A 20,381-nucleotide genomic window follows, 5' to 3' on the forward strand; every position below is an offset into this window, starting at 1 on the left:
TCCTCTACACAGACCCCTCGGATGTCCAGTGGGTGTCTGAATGACCCAACCTTTAGCTTCCGTCGTCAGAATTGTGGTATTCTTTGTCAACACTTACCTCTTCAGTATAAGAGCCTTCCGATTGCAATATTTTGATGATGGTAATTGGGGTGAAACGCTGTTAACGTCGTTTCTTTCGCCGTTCGTATGGAGAGAGTTAACATGAGTTTTTCATTGATCTCTAGTAATGTCAAAACACACTGACACTCAAATATCACTTCATGATCATTCATGAATCATCTCTCTCTCTCTCTGTCTGTCTGTCTGTCTCTCTCTCTCTCTCTCACTCATCACAAACAAGCCAAGGATTAACAGAAAATCATAGGTATGTGATAGAAAAGAAAATATAAATATATTTCAGAACCAGTTCTAATCTCTCTCTGATGGAATAATGATGAAGAGCATGTCAGAAAACTTGCAACAAAGGAATTCTCCAAGATCAGAAAGAAACAGAATTACAAACAGGTGGCAAGGAAACCAGCCAACCAACAACAAAAAGTTTCTGATTAAAAAAAGAACACCAAAAAATGAATACTATATGATATCAGAGATTCTTGTATAAAGTGACACTGATCAAAAATACAGTACAAATAAAACCTTGCTCCAGAACTATATAATAATCACAATGGCAATAAATGACATGAAAATCACCCAGCAACAATTTTTGATCATCTTATTAAAAAAATAGTCTCATAGTTTGTGAACCAAAACATTTTGCCAGTAATTCAACATTAAAAAAGAGAGAATTATTTATCATTCCAGAGGGGCAAGCTGGGCTTTATATACTAAAACATTAGTAAACATAAGTAAAAGATATTTTAGTTAAGTGTGTGTGTGTGTGTGTGTGTCCCTCTCTCTCTATCTGTGTGTGTGTGTGTGTGTGTGTGTGTGTGTGTGTGTGTGCACATGTACATTTGTGTGCTTCAGTAAGACTTGGAAATGAACGATTCCGTGGAATCCCTTACAGAAAGCCTCAGTTATTTCATGGAACCTGTCTAGCTTTTCCTGTAACCACATGGAAGCTATGAACATCCGCTAATCACTGACTGTTTGTCTCCATGTCTCAACTCATTTTTATAATTCAATGAACAGCTGCACTGACAACAAAGAGTGAGATGAAATCAAATCAAATCAAATCAGGCAGCTGGACCCAATATGACTGAAACCCAGTCCATGGTACTAACAGCACAGAATGACTGAGGCTCAGTGCACTGGGGCAGTCAATTCCAAACACTCTGAACCAAATCACTTGAAAGATCAAAACTATGTCCAGTTCAGAGTTGGTCTTAGATTTGCATTGAATAAAACTGTTTTCATTTGCAACGATCAAAACCAAACAAAATAATTGAACATACAAAAACGACAAATAGAACAATTCAAATCTAAAAGTAAAATCAAGAATATTCCTCCCCATGAAACATGATAAATAATACACTACAATTTATCAAATCAGTTTTAAAGGTAAAACCCAAAATAGTACTCCAAAGTAAAAAGATAAGGAACAAGAAAATACAACCTCTGATGAAAATCTAAGGTTCATATACTGAAGCAGAGAGAAGGATAAATTAGACACACACACAGATAAATTAAAATGTTAACAACACAAAAGTAAATCAGTCTGAACCAGTTATAAAATCAGATAAAAAATGTTGGTGTGGTTAAGTTGTTCACTTTTGCAGATGGAAGTTCAGAGAAACAGAAACACAGGAGAACCAAATGAAGAATGAAAGTAGCATGCACCTAGCTTCCTCTTCTAGTTTCACTTTCACACAGACAGGCACACAGACAGACAGGCACACAGACAGACAGGCACACAGACAGACAGGCACACAGACAGACATGCAGGTACTAGAAGATTGACAAAAAGCATGTGTATGAAATTGAAAGTACATACATATGCATGGGCCTTTGTGTGTTTGGTCCCACCAATCAGTTCACTGTTTTACACCTGTGTTCTTAATTAATACACACCACTATCCATTATCTTCAGTAAATCCATTTCAGTGCACACCACAATCCATTATCTTCAGTAAATCCGTTTCAGTTAATTCAGATCAGAGCTGAGCTGACCAGGCAGGGCCATGAATGTATCGGGGCTGAAAAAAGATATCACATGATAAAACAGCAAAACAAAACAATGCTGCACAAATTCTCTGTCATCCAGCAAACTGTAGATACAAGCCATATACACTATTTCAAGTAACACTGACAGCAAAACAATACCCAAGTGCTACGCCAACTTGAGTTGACTGTTGCTGATATACTTCTCTCTGGCACATGGTCTTTGGCACAGCATAGCGTGCATGGTATTAACTCTCTCCATACGAACGGCGAAAGAGAAGACGTTAACAGCCTTTCACCCCAATTACAACCATCAAAATATTACAAGCGGAAGGCTCTTACACTGAAGAGGTGAATGTTGTCAAAGAATACCACAATTCTGACGACGGAAGCTAAAAGTTGAGTCATTCAGACACCCACTGGACATCCGAGGGGTGTGTGTAGAGGGGAAGAGAGGACTGGCCGTACTGAGTGAGTTAAGCTTTCAAAAAACCACGATCATCAGCAGCTGAAACCTAAGACACCAGTTACAATATAATGATAATAATGTGCACTGACAGAGTGCTTACCCTGTGGTTCTAAGCACATTATACCAGAGGCTAGCTGTTCATAAGACTATAAAACACACCAAAACATGAAGTCTGACAGTTATACGCTTCATTCGAAGTCTGTGTATGAACACAAAACCAACCTACCCAGATTGAACAATATCTTGACTGAAAACAAAAATCTAAAAACAAAGCAAAAAGTCAACACAAACATGTTCATACTGCTCCCTTTCCAAATTTCTGTCAGCTATGTTTTTCTCCAGGCAAATAGTCAGCACTGTGAAGACTCATGGACTGGGAAGATAAAGAAAGGGGCGGAGCTCGCCACAGTTCAGGGGTCATCATTTACATCAGTATGCACAATGCACTTACATTCCAAAGCAAAATTCATAAAAGATTTACAGATAAGCTGCATATGGATTAATCATCACAGAGAAAACAAAAGCAAAACAAAACGACAGTTCACAGCAGAATAAGCACTGAAGACTAGAGTGTATATGAGAGCAAACCAGCACCTCAAAAAGCGATAGAAAGTAATGATCAAAACTGAGCCAGGCATCGTCCACACAGAATACTACACACAACAGTCCATGTCAGTCATCTTCACAAATGTCATGGACAGTGCTGAAACCATAGATATAAATGGAAAATAAAAGGTTAAAAGAACCCCTCAAAAACAGATTACGGCTGCCTACTCGGTGAAGTAAAAACAATGACAGATATAAATAGATACAAGTGAGTGTCGAAAAAGCTGCCCACAATGGCAGAACAAGGTGAAATGAACTGCATCTCCAAAGTATCAGACACAAACATTAAATAAATGTTCATGACATAGTCAACAGAAGAGCCTGTCTTGCTTTTTGTCTACTTCTGCAACTGTGCTTACTGTAACATTACATGGAATGGATGTCGTTTTGAGTTGTGAGTTAAAACCATGCTTTATGGCTTAAAAACAAGTTTACTGTTTCGAAAACAAAAACCGATATTTCAAACAGTTGCAAAGTAAAAAAGACAATAGGCAGACATTAATACACAAACAAAGCCATATATAAACTGCGACCAATATATATGTATATATTTTTTCTTTCTTCTTTCTTACCTTCCCCCCACCCCCAACTACATGGATCTAAGTCAAAGAAAAAATAAATGATTCATAACTCTATTACTAGAGAAAAGAATGTGTCCATTGCTACAGAAACACAACCTGTTAAAGTGTATTTGCTTGTCTGCTTGGTCAAGTGGGCCCTTTGTTTTGCTTGTCACCCTGTTAGTAAAGTGTGTGCAAATGATGCTTGTGTGTAATGTTTTAACGCCCCCAGTGGGTACATACAAAAAAAACTTTCTGCCTTGCCTTAACTAAGAAAGGTTGGTACAAGACAGTGGTAACCTGTTACACTGAGCTGTTCATGCTCAGTGAGAAGCACACCATTCCTCCTCAACTGTTGGTGAATGAAGGGAAACAGACATGCTCACATATTCTGTTCACATAGAAACACGATACAGCGTTCCCACACATGACCGTGACCAAACCAATTTCCATACTTTTTCCACACCTTTTTCTGACCAGAGAGAACATTCATTTTCCATACCAAACAAAAAGTGAAATGAATGGAAAAAACCCAACAATATCGTCTGCTACACCATTGATGAAAGAGATTGGCAGATATCGTAGTGTTGATGTTCAGTTTTCATCACTTTTTGTTTGTTTGTTTCAAAAATGCATTGAGCTGTTTGTGGAGCGGGGCTGGTCAATGGTCTGAATGAAAATTCCCAGGCTTTTCTACAGCCCGAGGGGAAAAACATATTTTCCCTCCAAGACTTTTCCAGCCCTGGAAATGGTTCTCTCATTTGTTTGAAAACCTTTCCAGACTTTCATGATTCTGTTGAACCAAGGTGATATGTAAACATAACATGCATTAAAAAATTTAGCCGTATGAAGAGCACAGGAACAGGAGTCATGATGGCTGCCGGAAAAAGAGGGCGCTAGTCAGGGGGGCAAAGGGGAGGTTACCTACTTCCGGGAGGTTATCGGCCGCAGCTACTTTCGTTTTCTCTGCATAGGCGGATAGTAGTTTGCACAGGACAGGAATGTCAGACCCCTGCCGGAGTCTGCACTAGTGGGTCACGGTTAAGTATGTGTAATTAAACATGTGTTTGTCTTAACCGAGGCAGTGCTGTAAAATAACGCTGGGCTGAAAATGACCAATGTTCTGATAGTAAGTCATGGGTATTTCATTCCTTTTCTTTTCATAACACAGTCCTTCATTTATGAGCACGCGTTACAAACATACGCACATATAAATAAACATACCAAACACAGACATACATGCACACAAACACAGACAAATGGCATGCTATGGCTGGAATTGTCTGCCGTCGTCTTTTGGCAATGGCCTGATTTACTTTAGTTACTTTGTTCACTTTGGTTCATTTTGATTTGTTCACATAATAATGAAGTACTCATTACAATCAGCTCACATTGGTTTGTTTTCTACATGTAATGCCTGTTTACTTTGATTCCCATTCATTTTGATTTGTCAACACCATTATGAAATACTTATCATAATCATCTTCAATTTAAACAAAAATTCATGAATAAAATCAGAATTATCAGCAAACAAAGTTCACAGCTGGTTCATCAATTTCATCATCCTTTGTGTCATGATCAAACTTTTGACACGTTACAAAACAAACCATGACAATCGGAACTGCTGGTGTCCTCGACAGACTGAAGACTGCCGAAACGCCGACAGATTTTACAACTCGGTGTGTTGCGGACGACTTTTGTCGCTGGCCTTGTCAGCCATTTTGGTTTCCATGGTGGCCGTCAGGGGATGACCGGCAGCCCTGGGTCTGTCGGAGTGCACCTTGCGGTCCTTGTAGAGCCGAGACTGCTGAAGCTCCAGCAAGGAGGAGCGGGTCTCTGCATCCACCTGGTCCTCAGTGTCGCTATCCTCCTCCGAGAAATATTCGCTGGGCTCTGAAGGAAGGTCGACACGGGAAAAACAATCAATATATTTCTTAATGCTGTCAAATACTTGTGTTTATATGATAATAATAATGATAATAATAATAATAATGAACACTTGTTGAGCACTTACCTCCCTTAAAGGAGCTCAAAGCGCTTTACATGAAACATTAAACACACATAGCACGCAACAACTTACAACGCGTATTACATTACTTAATTATACACACACACATACACACAGTTACACACACACACACACACGCAGACACACAAACACAATTACACACACACACACACACAAACACATGTGAAAGAATCATTTGAGCAGGGCACCATAAAGATGCTGTGGATACGGGGGAAAAAAATGCCAGGGTAATTTTGGAAGACAAGAGGGAGGGCACTGCTGAGTGTGCACCTCTCACAACACCCATTCCCCCACCCAGCTAAATCTGTCTTGTTCACATCCATCCAAGGTTTATCATTCCATAAAGTGTCAGGGAAATTGATCAATGTTTTCTCAAGTTAGCTGGCATTACTTTTTGCTCTATACCCAGTCTGGAAGGATCCTTTAAAAATTCCCTGGATCTGGATCCCAAACTGGATCATCACCAACGCCTGATAGAACAAGAACTTGGCTCATAGTTACACTGCTTCAAAACTGCAGGAAAATCTGTCCACACCTTTTTGCATAATCCTGCTGATGTATGTACAAAACAAAACAATACAGTACAGCACAGTACAATCCAATCCAACCCAATACCATACCATACAACACCATACCATACCATACAACACCATACCATACCATACAACACCATACCATACCATACAACACCATACCATACCATACAACACCATACCATACCATACAACACCATACCATACCATACAACACCATACCATACCATACAACACCATACCATACCATACAACACCATACCATACCATACAACACCATACCACATATCTTAATTAATACCATTAGAAATTATCTGAGGATTCAAAGGCTTGTCACTCATACAGCACACTCTCTAAACATACAGTCGAGTATGATACACACATCAACATGAAAAAGATTGAATTAAAAAGTCCAAAAGTAAAACATATCAAGCTGAAAATGAAACACAGGGCTTGATTATAATAAACCAGTGAATGCACCACGTTGCCACAACTGCAGTGCCACATTTATACTCATTCACTAACCAAAAAACAAAACAAAACAAAACAAAAAAAAACACAAACACACACACCCCAAACAACTACTTGGACAAGGTATTGATTAAGAACTTCAAATGGTGGTAAGTCTGAAACATGACTGGCATAAAACACAAGAAACAAAACTTCTGTGATGGAAAGTATTCAGAAAGCCTGACAGAACATTGGTACGGACTCCAAGATATAAAACTTCTGATGCTGGATAGTCTACTTTGCTTGCAGGCCTGTCTAGTAATCTGAATACACAATTCTTACTGTCCAGTTCTTTAATGGCAAGATCTTTTGATGCACCAGACTGAAAACAAATGATAGTAAAACAACAAAGCAGACCAACATCAATTCATCCTTCATCCACCATTTTAGAAGATGGACTCATGTCCCCCACAACAAATACATTTTCTTGAAACAACTAAAGGAATATAACGTCCATTTCAGTAAACTGTCATCATCTTTGTTGTTATGAAAAATGAACACTTGACTGTCAAGCTTAACTTGCTGCACATCACAAGAAACTCTGCTTACCCTTCCTTTTCATTTGATTCTTCTTCTTCTCTTTGTCCATGATGGCCAGGAAATCGTAGTGGCGACCTGGTGGCTTCCATTCCCCTTGCTGAAGGATCTCTGCATCAGAGAAACAATCAGTGTTCTCAGCTGTGTGTTTCTGTGTTCCTTATGGTCTGTTTCAATGAATGAAATAGTGTGGTCAATGTGTGTTCTCTATGGTCTGCTTCAATGTATGTTTACTATGATCTGTTTCAATATGTGTTTACAATGGTCTTTTTCAATGTATGTTCAAGATGGTGTGGTCAGTGTGTGTTCACTATGTCTGCTTCATTGTATATTCAATACATGGTCTGTTTCAGTGTATGTTTCAAATGGTGTGGTCAATGTGTGTTCACTGTGTGTTCACTACAGTCTTTTTCGATGTATAACTACTATGGCGTGCATCAATATGTGTTTACAATGGTCTTTTTCAATGTATGTTCAAGATGGTGTGGTCAATGTGTGTTCACTGTGTGTTCACTACAGTCTTTTTCGATGTATAACTACTATGGCGTGCATCAATATGTGTTTACACTGGCCTGTTTCAATGTATGTTTGCAAGGGTACTCATCAATGTGCATTTCAATACAACAGTCCACATTAACATGTGTTTTATTGTTTCAATGTGTGTTTGCACTGTCCTGTTTCAAAGTGTGTACTATGGCCATACCAATGTGTGTTTTCTGTGGTATGTTTCAGTGCATGATCGCAATGGTGTTCATCAGTGCCTGTTTCCAATGTGTTTTCCATGGTCTGCCACAAACCCAAACAGAGCTGACCCTTCAGGTACTTTCCCGATCCAAGCAAGGTGAAAGGAACGATCAAAACCTCTCCTTCCCCATCTCCCTCACACCCTGTCGCACCAAGGCACTTCAATAATCAACACTGATCATGACTGACATTTATGATCAATACTCACTGGAAGGGACCATCTCGCCATGCTGAACAGCCTGGATCCATGGCATCAGAGTGTCAGCTTTTATCTCCTTGTCTTGCAGGACGTACACCTCGCCCTTGAAGAAGAAACAATTGACTGCTATAGGGTATTCAAAAATGTGTTTGACGGCCTGGGTTCTTTCAAAACAGGATATAAAACACAAGAGGAAAAAACTTTGTTGTGACTGCTGCTATCTTCAGTTGCTTTGAAGACTCTACGAGTCAAAGTACACAACTTCTCCTCTCCTAAGTGGGTTCAAAGTTTTTTTTTCCAATTGACTGCTATGTTTCTTTGTCTCGTACAATATGCAGAGCAACAATAAACAAACAAACAAACAACAACAAAAAAAGAAGCAAGAAACAAACACCAAAAATTAGACATATATCAAGATAAAAACAAAGAAAAAATCAAAACATGCAGTCAAATAAAACAGAACTGTAGCATGCGAATATATGGACAATGTAAAATTCTATTTTATAAGACATTTACGTTCAAACAGAAAACAAGATAAATCACAAAATGCATTATTCCAATAAATATAATCGAAAGCACATAAATACACAAATGCCTTTGTAAGTATGCATGCACAAACATGCATGCTCATCTTTTTCTTTCTCTCTGTTTCTTTCCCTGTCTCTGTCTCTGACTCTTCCCCTCTTCTCTCCATCTGTCTCACCTTGCTGAGATAGAAACAACTACACCTCTTCCTTCTTCTCTCCATCTCTCTCACCTTGTAGAGATAGAAACATCTACACCTCTTCCTTCTTCTCTCCATCTGTCTCACCTTGTTGAGATAGAAACATCTACAACTCTTCCTTCTTCTCTCCATCTGTCTCACCTTGCTGAGATAGAAACAACTGCACCTCTTCCTTCTTCTCTCCATCTCTCACCTTGCTGAGATAGAAACAACTGCACCTCTTCCTTCTTCTCTCCATCTGTTTCCCCTTGCTGAGATAGAAACATCTACACCTCTTCCTTCTTCTCTCCATCTCTCTCACCTTGTCGAGATAGAAACATCTACACCTCTTCCTTCTTCTCTCCATCTCTCTCACCTTGCTGAGATAGAAACATCTACAACTCTTCCTTCTTCTCTCCATCTCTCTCACCTTGCTGAGACAGAAACATCTACAACTCTTCCTTCTTCTCTCCATCTGTCTCACCTTGCTGAGATATAAACATCTACACCTCTTCCTTCTTCTCTCCATCTCTCTCTCACCTTGTCGAGATATTGTTGAGATAGAAACAACTACACCTCTTCCTTCTTCTCTCCAACTGTTTCCCCTTGCTGAGATAGAAACAACTACACCTCTTCCTTCTTCTCTCCATCTGTCTCCCCTTGCTGAGATAGAAACATCTACAACTCTTCCTTCTTCTCTCCATCTCTCTCACCTTGTTGAGATAGAAACAGCTACACCTCTTCCTTCTTCTCTCCATCTGTCTCCCCTTGTTGAGATAGAAACATCTACAACTCTTCCTTCTTCTCTCCATCTCTCTCACCTTGCTGAGATAGAAACAGCTACACCTCTTCCTTCTTCTCTCCATCTCTCTCACCTTGTTGAGATAGAAACATCTACACCTCTTCCTTCTTCTCTCCATCTGTCTCTCACCTTGTCGAGATAGACGACAGCCACAGCAGGCATGTCTGCAGTCTGGGTGTAGTTGAGCAGCAACGGTCTGGCCACAGGGTTCAACTCCCCCACAGTCCTGAAACGACAAACACACAGCGTACGTCCTCTTTCATTCCATCGCTAGCCAGTTTGTCAGAACGTTCCACTCTTATCCCAAGATTTGTGAGGCCTGTGGGTCCAATCCTGGATGCAATGTCGTAATGGTTTCATAGCTATGTGCAAGCACAAGATTCAGTGTGCGCTCTGGAGATCCTGTAATTAGTGTGGAGGTTAGTGGGAAATGGGAACATGAACATATCCAGCAAGCAAACAGCCACAGAATATGTGTGTGTGTGTGTGTGTGTGTGTGTGTGTTCTGTGTGTGTGTGTGTGTGTGTGTGTGAGCTTGTGTGTGAACTTGTGTGTGTGTGTGTTTGTGCGCGTGCATGCGTGTGTGTGTGCACTAGTGCACTAGAAGTATATATACTGAAAGCAAAAGTAAATTTCCGTCAGCACAAATCCTGTGCACAAGATAATATATATATCATGACAAAAAATTTGTTGTTTCTTCGCTGCTGCACACAATCTATGGTAATCATGTATTTATACATGCCACTGCATGCATACACTGAAACAAAGCACTGAAAACATGCATTCAAATGGACATAAGGAACACATGAAGAGAAAAAAAAGAACGCTGCTTTCATTTTGTGCACAGACTGATGAAACTTTAATGACACTGGCAACAAACATATATATATATATATATATATATATATATAAGTTCTTTGCACCTTGAAAATACCCAAACTATGCCATTTCAGCAGACTAGATGGGAGAGAATGATGACCTAGAGGTAACACGTCCGCCTAGGAAGCGAGAGAATCTGAGCACGCTGGTTCGAATCACGGCTCAGTCGCCAATATTTTCTCCCCCTCCACTAGACCTTGAGTGGTGATCTGGACGCTAGTCATTCGGATGAGACGATAAACCTAGGTCCCGTGTGCAACATGCACTTAGCACACGTAAAAGAACCCACGGCAACAAAAGGGTTGTTCCTGTCAAACTTCTGTAGAAAAATCCACTCTGATATGAAAAACAAATGAAACTGCACGCAGGAAAAAAAAAGAAAAAAAAAAAGAAAAAAAAAAGGGATGGCGCTGTACACGGGTGTTCAGTGCTGGCACTTTAGTTGGCCCTGCGAAAGTTCGTGAACCCAGGAAGTAGGGCATGGATATAAATAAACGCGGCTGACAAACAGGCCGCGCCAACGGCACTCGCTGTACGCTTGTTCGGCGGTAAATCTGCTTTGTTTCTTTCGCGCATCATCTCCTCGGATGGATCGGAAATAACGACTAAAGAAGTGGTTTTCTAAAAAGAACACAAAATAAGCTTTCCATTGACTCCAAACACAATATGTTTTCTTACATAGCGGTTGTTGCGGCAATGGTTGAAACATAAATGAAGAAAGAGAAGAGAAGGATAAGCAGAAACATGATCGCAAAAATCGTTAAGTTTAAATCCCTCTCTAAGAAAACAGGCGTTTAGCAAAATAACATCGTAAATACACACAGAACATATAGCATGCCTGCATGCAGATTAGCTTACCTTTTGAGTTGTGCGATTTTTCTTGGCAGCACAACAAACGTTTAAATGAACACACTGTAGCATGGTGAGAGTGAGCAGCAGGGGGATGGAGAGCGGGGTGAGTGTCTGTCGGCTTATGGCACTGCCGTGCCCTTCATTCCACGAGAAAGACGAAGATTTTTAAGGTAAAAAAAAAAAAAAATGAAACGATGATGTTGATAAAATAATGAAATTGTGTAAATCAAATCAAACTGCACTCCAATAATACAACCAGGAATAGCAATAATTCAACTTTCTGTAATCGCTGCAGGAAATGTGTGGATGCTGTGAAAAGGTGGGAAAAGCGGGGCGGGGGCCGCGGGGCTGAGTGAAACAAAGAAGGCAGTGTCCCAGTTTGGCGCGCGGGGCCAGAAATACCGCGGCGAATGTGCCGGTCAGTACAGAGTGTGGTGGGAAAGTCTGGCATTAAAAAAATTTTGACCCAAGACGCTAGATGCTGCTCGGCCAACTAAAGAGCCGGATTTTGTGCTCGGCTGAGCAGCCGTGTGTAGTATAGCGACGCGCTCTCCCCGGGGAGAGCAGCCCGAATTTCACACAGAGAATTCTGTTGTGATAAAAAAACAACAAAAGAAAAACCAAATACAGAAGGCAGACAGAAGTGACATCAGGCAGAATCCTACATCTTGCAGAAGATGATGTCATGCAGTTTGTGGGACTGGATCAAGTTGACGAAGGTGTGGTGCACGTCATCGGCGCCGGGCATGGAGGGCTCAGTGAACAGGATGGCAAAGGGCTGCTTCCTGGCGTGCAGAGCCGGGAAGTTCAGGAAGGTCAGTTCAGGCTGAAACACACAACAAGGGGATCAACAACACACAAAATCAGCACTTCCTTTTTACTGGCAGAATCAACATTTCACCATCATGAATTTCATTCCAATTTCAGATTTTCTTCAAGTGGATTGAACTTGATTTTTTTTGGTCATGTCTTACAACAGTTGTGTGTGTGTGTGTGTGGGTGTGGGTGTGTGTGTGTGTGTGTACACATGAAAGCAACTATCTACACATGATTACTTGCGTGCGAGTATATACATGGATGTGAACTGTACACACACGTTGCTCGTGGACATTGAGCAGATCACACCAAGCTTCTTTGTCAATGGGCATGAGTTCCTTTACTTTATAACTACAGTTCTTTTTTTCGTGTTTTTTTTTTTTCTCCCTAGAGCTGTTGGGTTCTGTGGCCATGATTGTGATGTTTTCCTTAGAGAGTCTGTGAGTCCACAGTTTTGTGTAGTGTTCCAGGATAGCTGTTTTTTCATAACCTCAAGGATGGTTTTAGATGCTCGTATAATGTAACAAAACCATTATCCTTCAAGCATCCCCTCCCTCCACACACACACACACACACACACACTTACAAACACACAACACACAGCCACTTACAAAGAGGTTGAACTGCCCTTTCTGCAGGAACTCCATGATGGAGGAAGCCTCCAGGTTTTCAGTCATGGACTCCAAGGGCTGGACCAGGTCTCTGCTTCGCTTGTGCAGCACGCCGCCTTTGGGAACACTGAGACAGCCACACAACTGAAATCTAAGGCATCAGTCAACAAAGGTATACACTGTATCCACTGCAAGCAAATAAGGGCTTGCTCATAAGGGCTTGCTCACAGTGGAGTGATGGCCTAGAGGTAATGCGTCCGCCTAGGAAGCGAGAGAATCTGAGTGCCCTGGTTCGAATCACGGCTCAGCCACCAATATTTTCTCCCCTTCCACTAGACCTTGAGTGGTGGTCTGGACACTAGTCATTTGGATGAGACAATAAACTGAGGTCCCATGTGCAGCATGCACTTAGCGCACATAAAAGAACACACGGCAACAAAAGGGTTGTTCCTGGCAAAATTCTGTAGAAAAATCCACTTTGATAGGAAAAAGAAATAAAACTGCACGCAGGAAAAAAAAAGAAAAAAAGGGTGGCACTGTAGTGTAGCGATGCACTCTCCCTGGGAAGAGCAGCCCGAATTTCACACAGAGAAATCTGTTGTGATAAAAAGAGATACAAATACAAAACAAATACAAATACAAATTCACATATGCACACACACACAAACACACACACACACATGACTAGACTCCTTCAAGACAAAGTTTAGCAAAAACGTTTATTGTGTTTGTGGTAAACAGATCACATGAAATAATATTTTGTTTCAGTGTCAAACGATTGTCAGGTTACTTCCGAAGTCATGTAAAGTTAGAACATTTTCAGAACAAAACATAAAAGAAATAATGTCCAACCAGTTACTGTAGACTGAAATTGCCGAATCCCTGTTACATAGTCCAATAGGAATGTTTCTGTGATGCGATCTTCCGATACTGAATTTTTAAAAGGTTTTATTGATGTTTATGTTGTTAATTGCAGTTACACAGATATTTACAGACTGTTTATTCCATTGTTCTAGTTTATCCTTTTTTTTTCCTGTATATTCCCCTTTAACCACCATCCCCAACCCCAAATCACACACACTCACAGACACAGACACACACACACACACGACACGTCTAATATCACTCTAGGTGAAAAGACGTTAAATTAAAGAAAGTACACACACACACACACTCACATGAACACACACACACGTGTGTGCACACACATGAACACTCAAACACACACGCACACACACAAACACACTCACATGTACACGCACACAAGCACACATACACATGGATTCAGACATTACTACATACACAGAGAGAGGTGAAGGAGGTTATTTCACACACTTTAATTACAATGAAGTTAGATTTTATTTTTCAAAACAGTACTTGCCAAATATGTTTATAAATACTTTAAGTTTAATACCTTATTTCATTGTACATATGTAATATCTGTCACACTGACCCACATATACACAGAAACTGACACAGATACACACATACACAAACACATACCATGCACACTGCTCAAAACAAAAGCAAACACACAGACACACACACACACACACACTATAACACACACCACAGATACATTCTCTCTTTTTTTTGCTTTTGGTATGAACAGAAAGAGAGAGAGAGAGAGTCGGTTCCATTTGACAGAGGTTAAATCAAACTGAACCCTCTCTCTTCAGACCAAAGGCAAAGACAGACAAAGAAATCAGACGACATACAGGCTTGTTTTGACATCAGGGCCGACGATGGCAAACAGCATTTGTGTCTCCAGTGCTTTGACGACAGCCTTGTAAGGCTCCAGCTCTGCAAAGTGCACAAACATACCATCATCATCATCATGGTCATCATCATCATTATGGTCATCATCATCATCATCATCATTATGGTCATCACCATCAAGATCATCATAATCATGGTCATCATCATCATCATTATCATGGTCATCATACCATCAACATCATCATCATCATCATCATGGTCATCATCATCATGGTCATCATCATCATCATCAATTTTTTCACAATGATTTTTGCTTTTCTTTTTTTTTTTTTTTTTGCTTTTTTTTTTTGTTTTTTTTTTGAAACATTCAGTCTTTACTCAAGTCAGTGGGTTCATGATATTAAGAATACAACAACTACTGAACACCACTGAAGGAATATGTTGTTTAACATGGTGATTTGGTAGGGAGGAGGGTCGGGGGTGGGGGTGCGGTGGGAGAGGCGGGGTGGGGGGGAGGAGAGAGCAACACTGCGACTGGCTGACATTTTGAAATCCATTAAAACCCTTTCACCACCAAGGTCGCATTTCAGCACCAGCCTGTGTGAAACGCGACCAGATCATGGGTCGGTTATTCACCAACTTACTGCTCTTTATTTTCGGTGGTAGGGCAGGCGGCCACAATGCCATTCACATCACAGGAGAATCCTCAGCTATACTTAGATGCCATCTTTTCGGTGCTTCTGGCACCAGGGTGTATTTCACTCCAAACAGACTGGCAGTGAAAGATTTGATCAATCCGTTTTCAGTTTCTGAGAGGTGCCCAGGTGCTGCGGACTGATAGATGTCAACTACTCATCTTTTATTAAGATGATAAAAATCAGTATCTGGTGCAGTATTTTTTTTCCTTCATTTTTTTGGGGGGTTTTTTGTTTTGTTTTGTTTTCTCTTTTTTTCTTTTTCTTTTTTTTCCCCCTTGGTGGCCTCAGTTGCATGCAGCTAATGGAGCACTTTTTATTTTTAAACGTTAGTGCTCCACATGAATTTCTTTATTGGTCCCTGTCCCCTCCCCCCACACAAAATGAAAAAAAAAAAACACCCCCAAAACCCACAAAAAACCCACAAAAAAATACATTTTATCTAAATCCTTTTGCATTTTCTGCTGAAGATTTAGAACTACAATACACTACACACTGCACACCACATCATATCTCACGACACAACACAACACCACACGACACTACATTACACTGAATCACATTACACAACACTACATTACGTAACACAACATTACATGACACAATACAACACAACATACATTACACAAAACTTACACCACACTACACTACACAATACTACATTACATTACACAACACTACATTACATTACACAACACTACCCTACACAACACTACATTACACAACACTATATCAAACAAATACAACACTACATTACACAACAACTAACCTACACAACACTACATTACACAACACAACACTATATCAAACAAATACAACACTACATTACACAACACTACCCTACACAACACTACATTACACAACACTACATTACACTACACAACACTACCCTACACAACACTACATTACACAACACTATATCAAACAAATACAACACTACATTACACAACACTATATCAAACAAATACAACACTACATTACACAACACTACCCTACACACACTACATTACACAACACAACACTATATCAAACAAATACAACACTACATTTCACAACACTATATCAAACAAATACAACACTACATTTCACAACACTACCCTACACACACTACATTACACAACACAACACTATATCAAACAAATACAACACTACATTACACAACACTACCCTACACACACTACATTACACAACACAACACTATATCAAACAAATACAACACTACATTACACAACACTACCCTACACAACACTACATTACACAACACTATATCAAACAAATACAACACTACATTACACAACACTACCCTACACAACACTACATTACACAACACAACACTATATCAAACAAATACAACACTACATTACACAACACTACCCTACACAACACTACATTACACAACACAATATCAAACAAATACAACACTACATTACACAACACTACCCTACACAACCCTACATTACACAACACTATATCAAACAAATACAACACTACATTACACAACACTAACCTACACAACACTACATTACACAACACTATATCAAATACAATACTACATTACACAACACTACCCTACACAACACTACATTACACAACACTACATTACACAACACAACACTATATCAAACAAATACAACACTACATTACACAACACTACCCTACACAACACTACATTACACAACACAACACTATATCAAACAAATACAACACTACATTACACAACACTACCCTACACAACACTACATTACACAACACAACACTATATCAAACAAATACAACACGGCATTACACAACACTACCCTACACAACACTGCATTACACCAAACTATACAACACAACACTACATTACATAACACAACACTACATCAAACAACACAGCACTACATTACACAACACAACACAACACAACACTCCACACCCTGAAAACCTAAACACACACAAAAACAAGACCAGCTAGCGCTACAGCCTCCCCAGCCCCCACCCCACTCACCCCTCCTCCCCGTGCTCCACCATCCCCCCTCCCCATGTATGTATGACCTCCCCTCCCCACCTTTCTGGGAGCTGGTGAGCTTGAGGAGAACCAGGTTGTCCACATCACTGTACGCCGGGCTGGGCAGCTGACCGTCCAGGAACTGCGACACCTCCTCTGCAGACTTCAGCATCAGTGGCTGCTCTGCTTGGAGCCTGACGCAGACATGGAAATGAATGTGTGTGTACATGATTGACCTCCATGTATATACACATAGAAATAAACGTGTGTATATAGTTTACATCCTTGCATACGCACCCACATAAATGTGTGCATATATCGGTAGCGTAAGCAGCACTGACTTCAAGTTGTGTGCCTTGTGAATGGAGAGAGTTACCATTCTTTACTATTTGCGTGCATATAGTTTGCATCCATGTACAGACACACACATGAACATACATGTGTAGATAGTTTACATCCATGTACACATAGAAATAAACATGTGGAGATAGTTTACTTCCATCTACATACACACACATAAATAAATGTGTGCATGTACTTTACATCCATGTATATACAACCACATAAATCTGTGAATACTGTTTGTATCCATGTATTATACAGACATAAATAAACATGTGGAAATAGTTTACATTCATGTATGACACATAAATAAACATGTTACATCTATGTATATATGCACATAAATAAACAAGTGTAGATAATTTACATTCATGTATACACACACATACACATAATAAACATATGTGAATTGTTTACATCTATGTACATAAACACACAGAAGTAAATGTGTGTATACATATATAGTTTACATCCATGTATATACACATAGAGAAATAATTGTGTGTACACCTATATAGTTTATATCCAAGTATACACTGCACAGAGAACTAAATGTGTGTATACCTATATAGTTAACATCCATCTATATACCTAAACAGAAATAAACATGTGTAGGTAGTTTACATTTGTGTATATACACACATCCATGGACATTCACACACACACACACACACAATCCTAACAAATAAAGACACACACACACACACACACACGCAAAACCCCACTCACAGCATGACAGTGCGCACAAGAACGTCGGTGTCCAGAGCATGGCGATACTGCTCTCGCTTCTCCCCCTTCCTGTAGATGTGTACGACAGGATAGGAGGTGATGTTTTCCTTCTGACACACGTCCGTCCAGTCGAAACAGTTGACTCGGGCCAGCGGGTGGGCTGATGGGTCCTCTCCTTTCATGGCAGCCAGCTTTCGCGCCGCCTCTTGGAAGGGGCTCAGGAAAACCATGCCCTGAGCTTCGACTGAAACATTCACATCATGTCTTGAGTGTCGACTGAAACATTCACATCATGTCTTGAGTGTCGACTGAAACATTAACATCATGTCTTGAGTGTCAACTGAAACATTAACATCATGTCTTGAGTGTCGACTGAGAAACATAGACATCATGTCTTGAGTGTCAACTGAAACATTAACATTATGTCTTGAGTGTCGACTGAAACATTAACATCATGTCTTGAGTGTCGACTGAAACATTCGCATCATGTCTTGAGTGTCGAATGAAACATTCGCATCATGTCTTGAGCGTCGACTGAAACATAAGCATCATGTCTTGAGCCCTGACTAAAACATAAGCATCATGTCTTGAGCATCGACTGAAACATAAACATCATGTCTTGACCGTCAACTGAAACATAAGCATCATGTCTTGAGCATCAACTGAAACATAAGCATCATGTCTTGAGCGTCGACTAAAACATAAGCATCATGTCTTGAGCGTCAACTGAAACATAAGCATCATGTCTTGAGCGTCAACTGAAACATAAGCATCATGTCTTGAGCGTCAACTGAAACATAAACATCATGTCTTGAGCGTCAACTGAAACATAAACATCATGTCTTGAGCGTCAACTGAAACATAAGCATCATGTCTTGAGCGTCGACTGAAACATAAACATCATGTCTTGAGTATTGACTGAAACATAAAAACCATGTCTTGAGAGTTAACTGAAACACAGACATGTCTTGAGTGTCAACTAAAACATAAACACCGTGTACTTTTTGTATGTTAACTGCATGCTGCACACAGGAGTTGCACTTCATCCAAAGGACCAGTACCCAGGCCACCACTCAAAGTCTGGAGGTGTGTAGGGGTTGGAACAGGGGGGAGGGGTCAGGGGGGGTAAAAATTCTGGTCTATGCATGAATCAAACCCATGACCCTGGTTTACAGTCCATCAAGGCTGTTGCTCCACAGTTACTGAACAATAAAACATGCTGAGCCTGTTTCCACTGTGTGTGTGTGAAAGAGAGAGAGAGAGAGAGAGAGAGAGAGTGAGTGTGTGTGTATGTGTTTGTGTGTGCGCGCGAGTGCACATGCATGCATGTGTGTGTGTGCATGTATGTGCATGTGTTGCCCCCCCAACCACCGACACAAGCTCACACAAATTTCCATGTATACTACATACCAATATCCAGTGCACTGAGACCTCATGTATGTCGTTGTTGCTGCTGTTCTTCTTTCTTCCTTCTTCTCCTTTTCTTGTTTATAGGGCAGTATGTCATTGTTATGGCAATAAAGATGATGATGATGATGATGATAATGATAATAACAATGACAATGTCATCACTATTTTCGTCAACACTCCATGGCTAACCACCAGCAGAGCAATTCCCAAGCTGTTGTCCCCAACTTACAAGGGAGGTAGAAAAGCACCACGGTCAGTTTGCTGCCCTTGGTGGTGGCAGGGAAGGTTTTGTCGGTGAGGGCGGGGATGTCTGGAGTGTGGGCCATCTTGCTGCTAAGTTTCTGCTTATAGGCCACCTGCACCACCATGTCGTCCACCTTGCTGCCTGCAACAGCCGGGGACAGGGTACACTGCGGTGTGATTTACTTAGCTCACTGAGTACTGCCAGTTAGTTGTCCCCCGACTTTCACAACAGACGACCAGTTTTTATGGGTATAAAATAAAACTGGCAAAAAAACCCCAAAAGTTAGAATTTATGAATTGAAAACG

General features: G+C 40.4%; 1 protein-coding gene across 3 annotated transcripts in view; it reads right to left on the reverse strand.

The window, feature by feature from the left end:
- Positions 1-369: 369 nt before the first annotated feature.
- The window catches only part of LOC143296525 (thioredoxin domain-containing protein 16-like), a 390,867-nt gene continuing 370,855 nt past the window's right edge, over positions 370-20,381 (reverse strand). For all 3 annotated transcript variants that reach the window (XM_076608527.1, XM_076608526.1, XM_076608528.1), the window contains 10 exons: positions 20,062-20,217; positions 18,423-18,666; positions 17,412-17,545; positions 14,669-14,753; positions 12,951-13,077; positions 12,189-12,349; positions 9,922-10,018; positions 8,297-8,390; positions 7,357-7,455; positions 370-5,628 (listed from right to left, as the gene is read on the reverse strand). In XM_076608527.1, coding sequence (XP_076464642.1) covers positions 5,405-5,628; positions 7,357-7,455; positions 8,297-8,390; positions 9,922-10,018; positions 12,189-12,349; positions 12,951-13,077; positions 14,669-14,753; positions 17,412-17,545; positions 18,423-18,666; positions 20,062-20,217 — 1,421 coding nt within the window. In that variant the 3' untranslated portion in view covers positions 370-5,404. The remainder of the gene's footprint in view (positions 5,629-7,356; positions 7,456-8,296; positions 8,391-9,921; positions 10,019-12,188; positions 12,350-12,950; positions 13,078-14,668; positions 14,754-17,411; positions 17,546-18,422; positions 18,667-20,061; positions 20,218-20,381) is intronic.

The sequence above is a fragment of the Babylonia areolata genome, chromosome 21 (assembly GCF_041734735.1).
Source record: "Babylonia areolata isolate BAREFJ2019XMU chromosome 21, ASM4173473v1, whole genome shotgun sequence".
Taxonomy (NCBI): domain Eukaryota; kingdom Metazoa; phylum Mollusca; class Gastropoda; order Neogastropoda; family Buccinidae; genus Babylonia; species Babylonia areolata.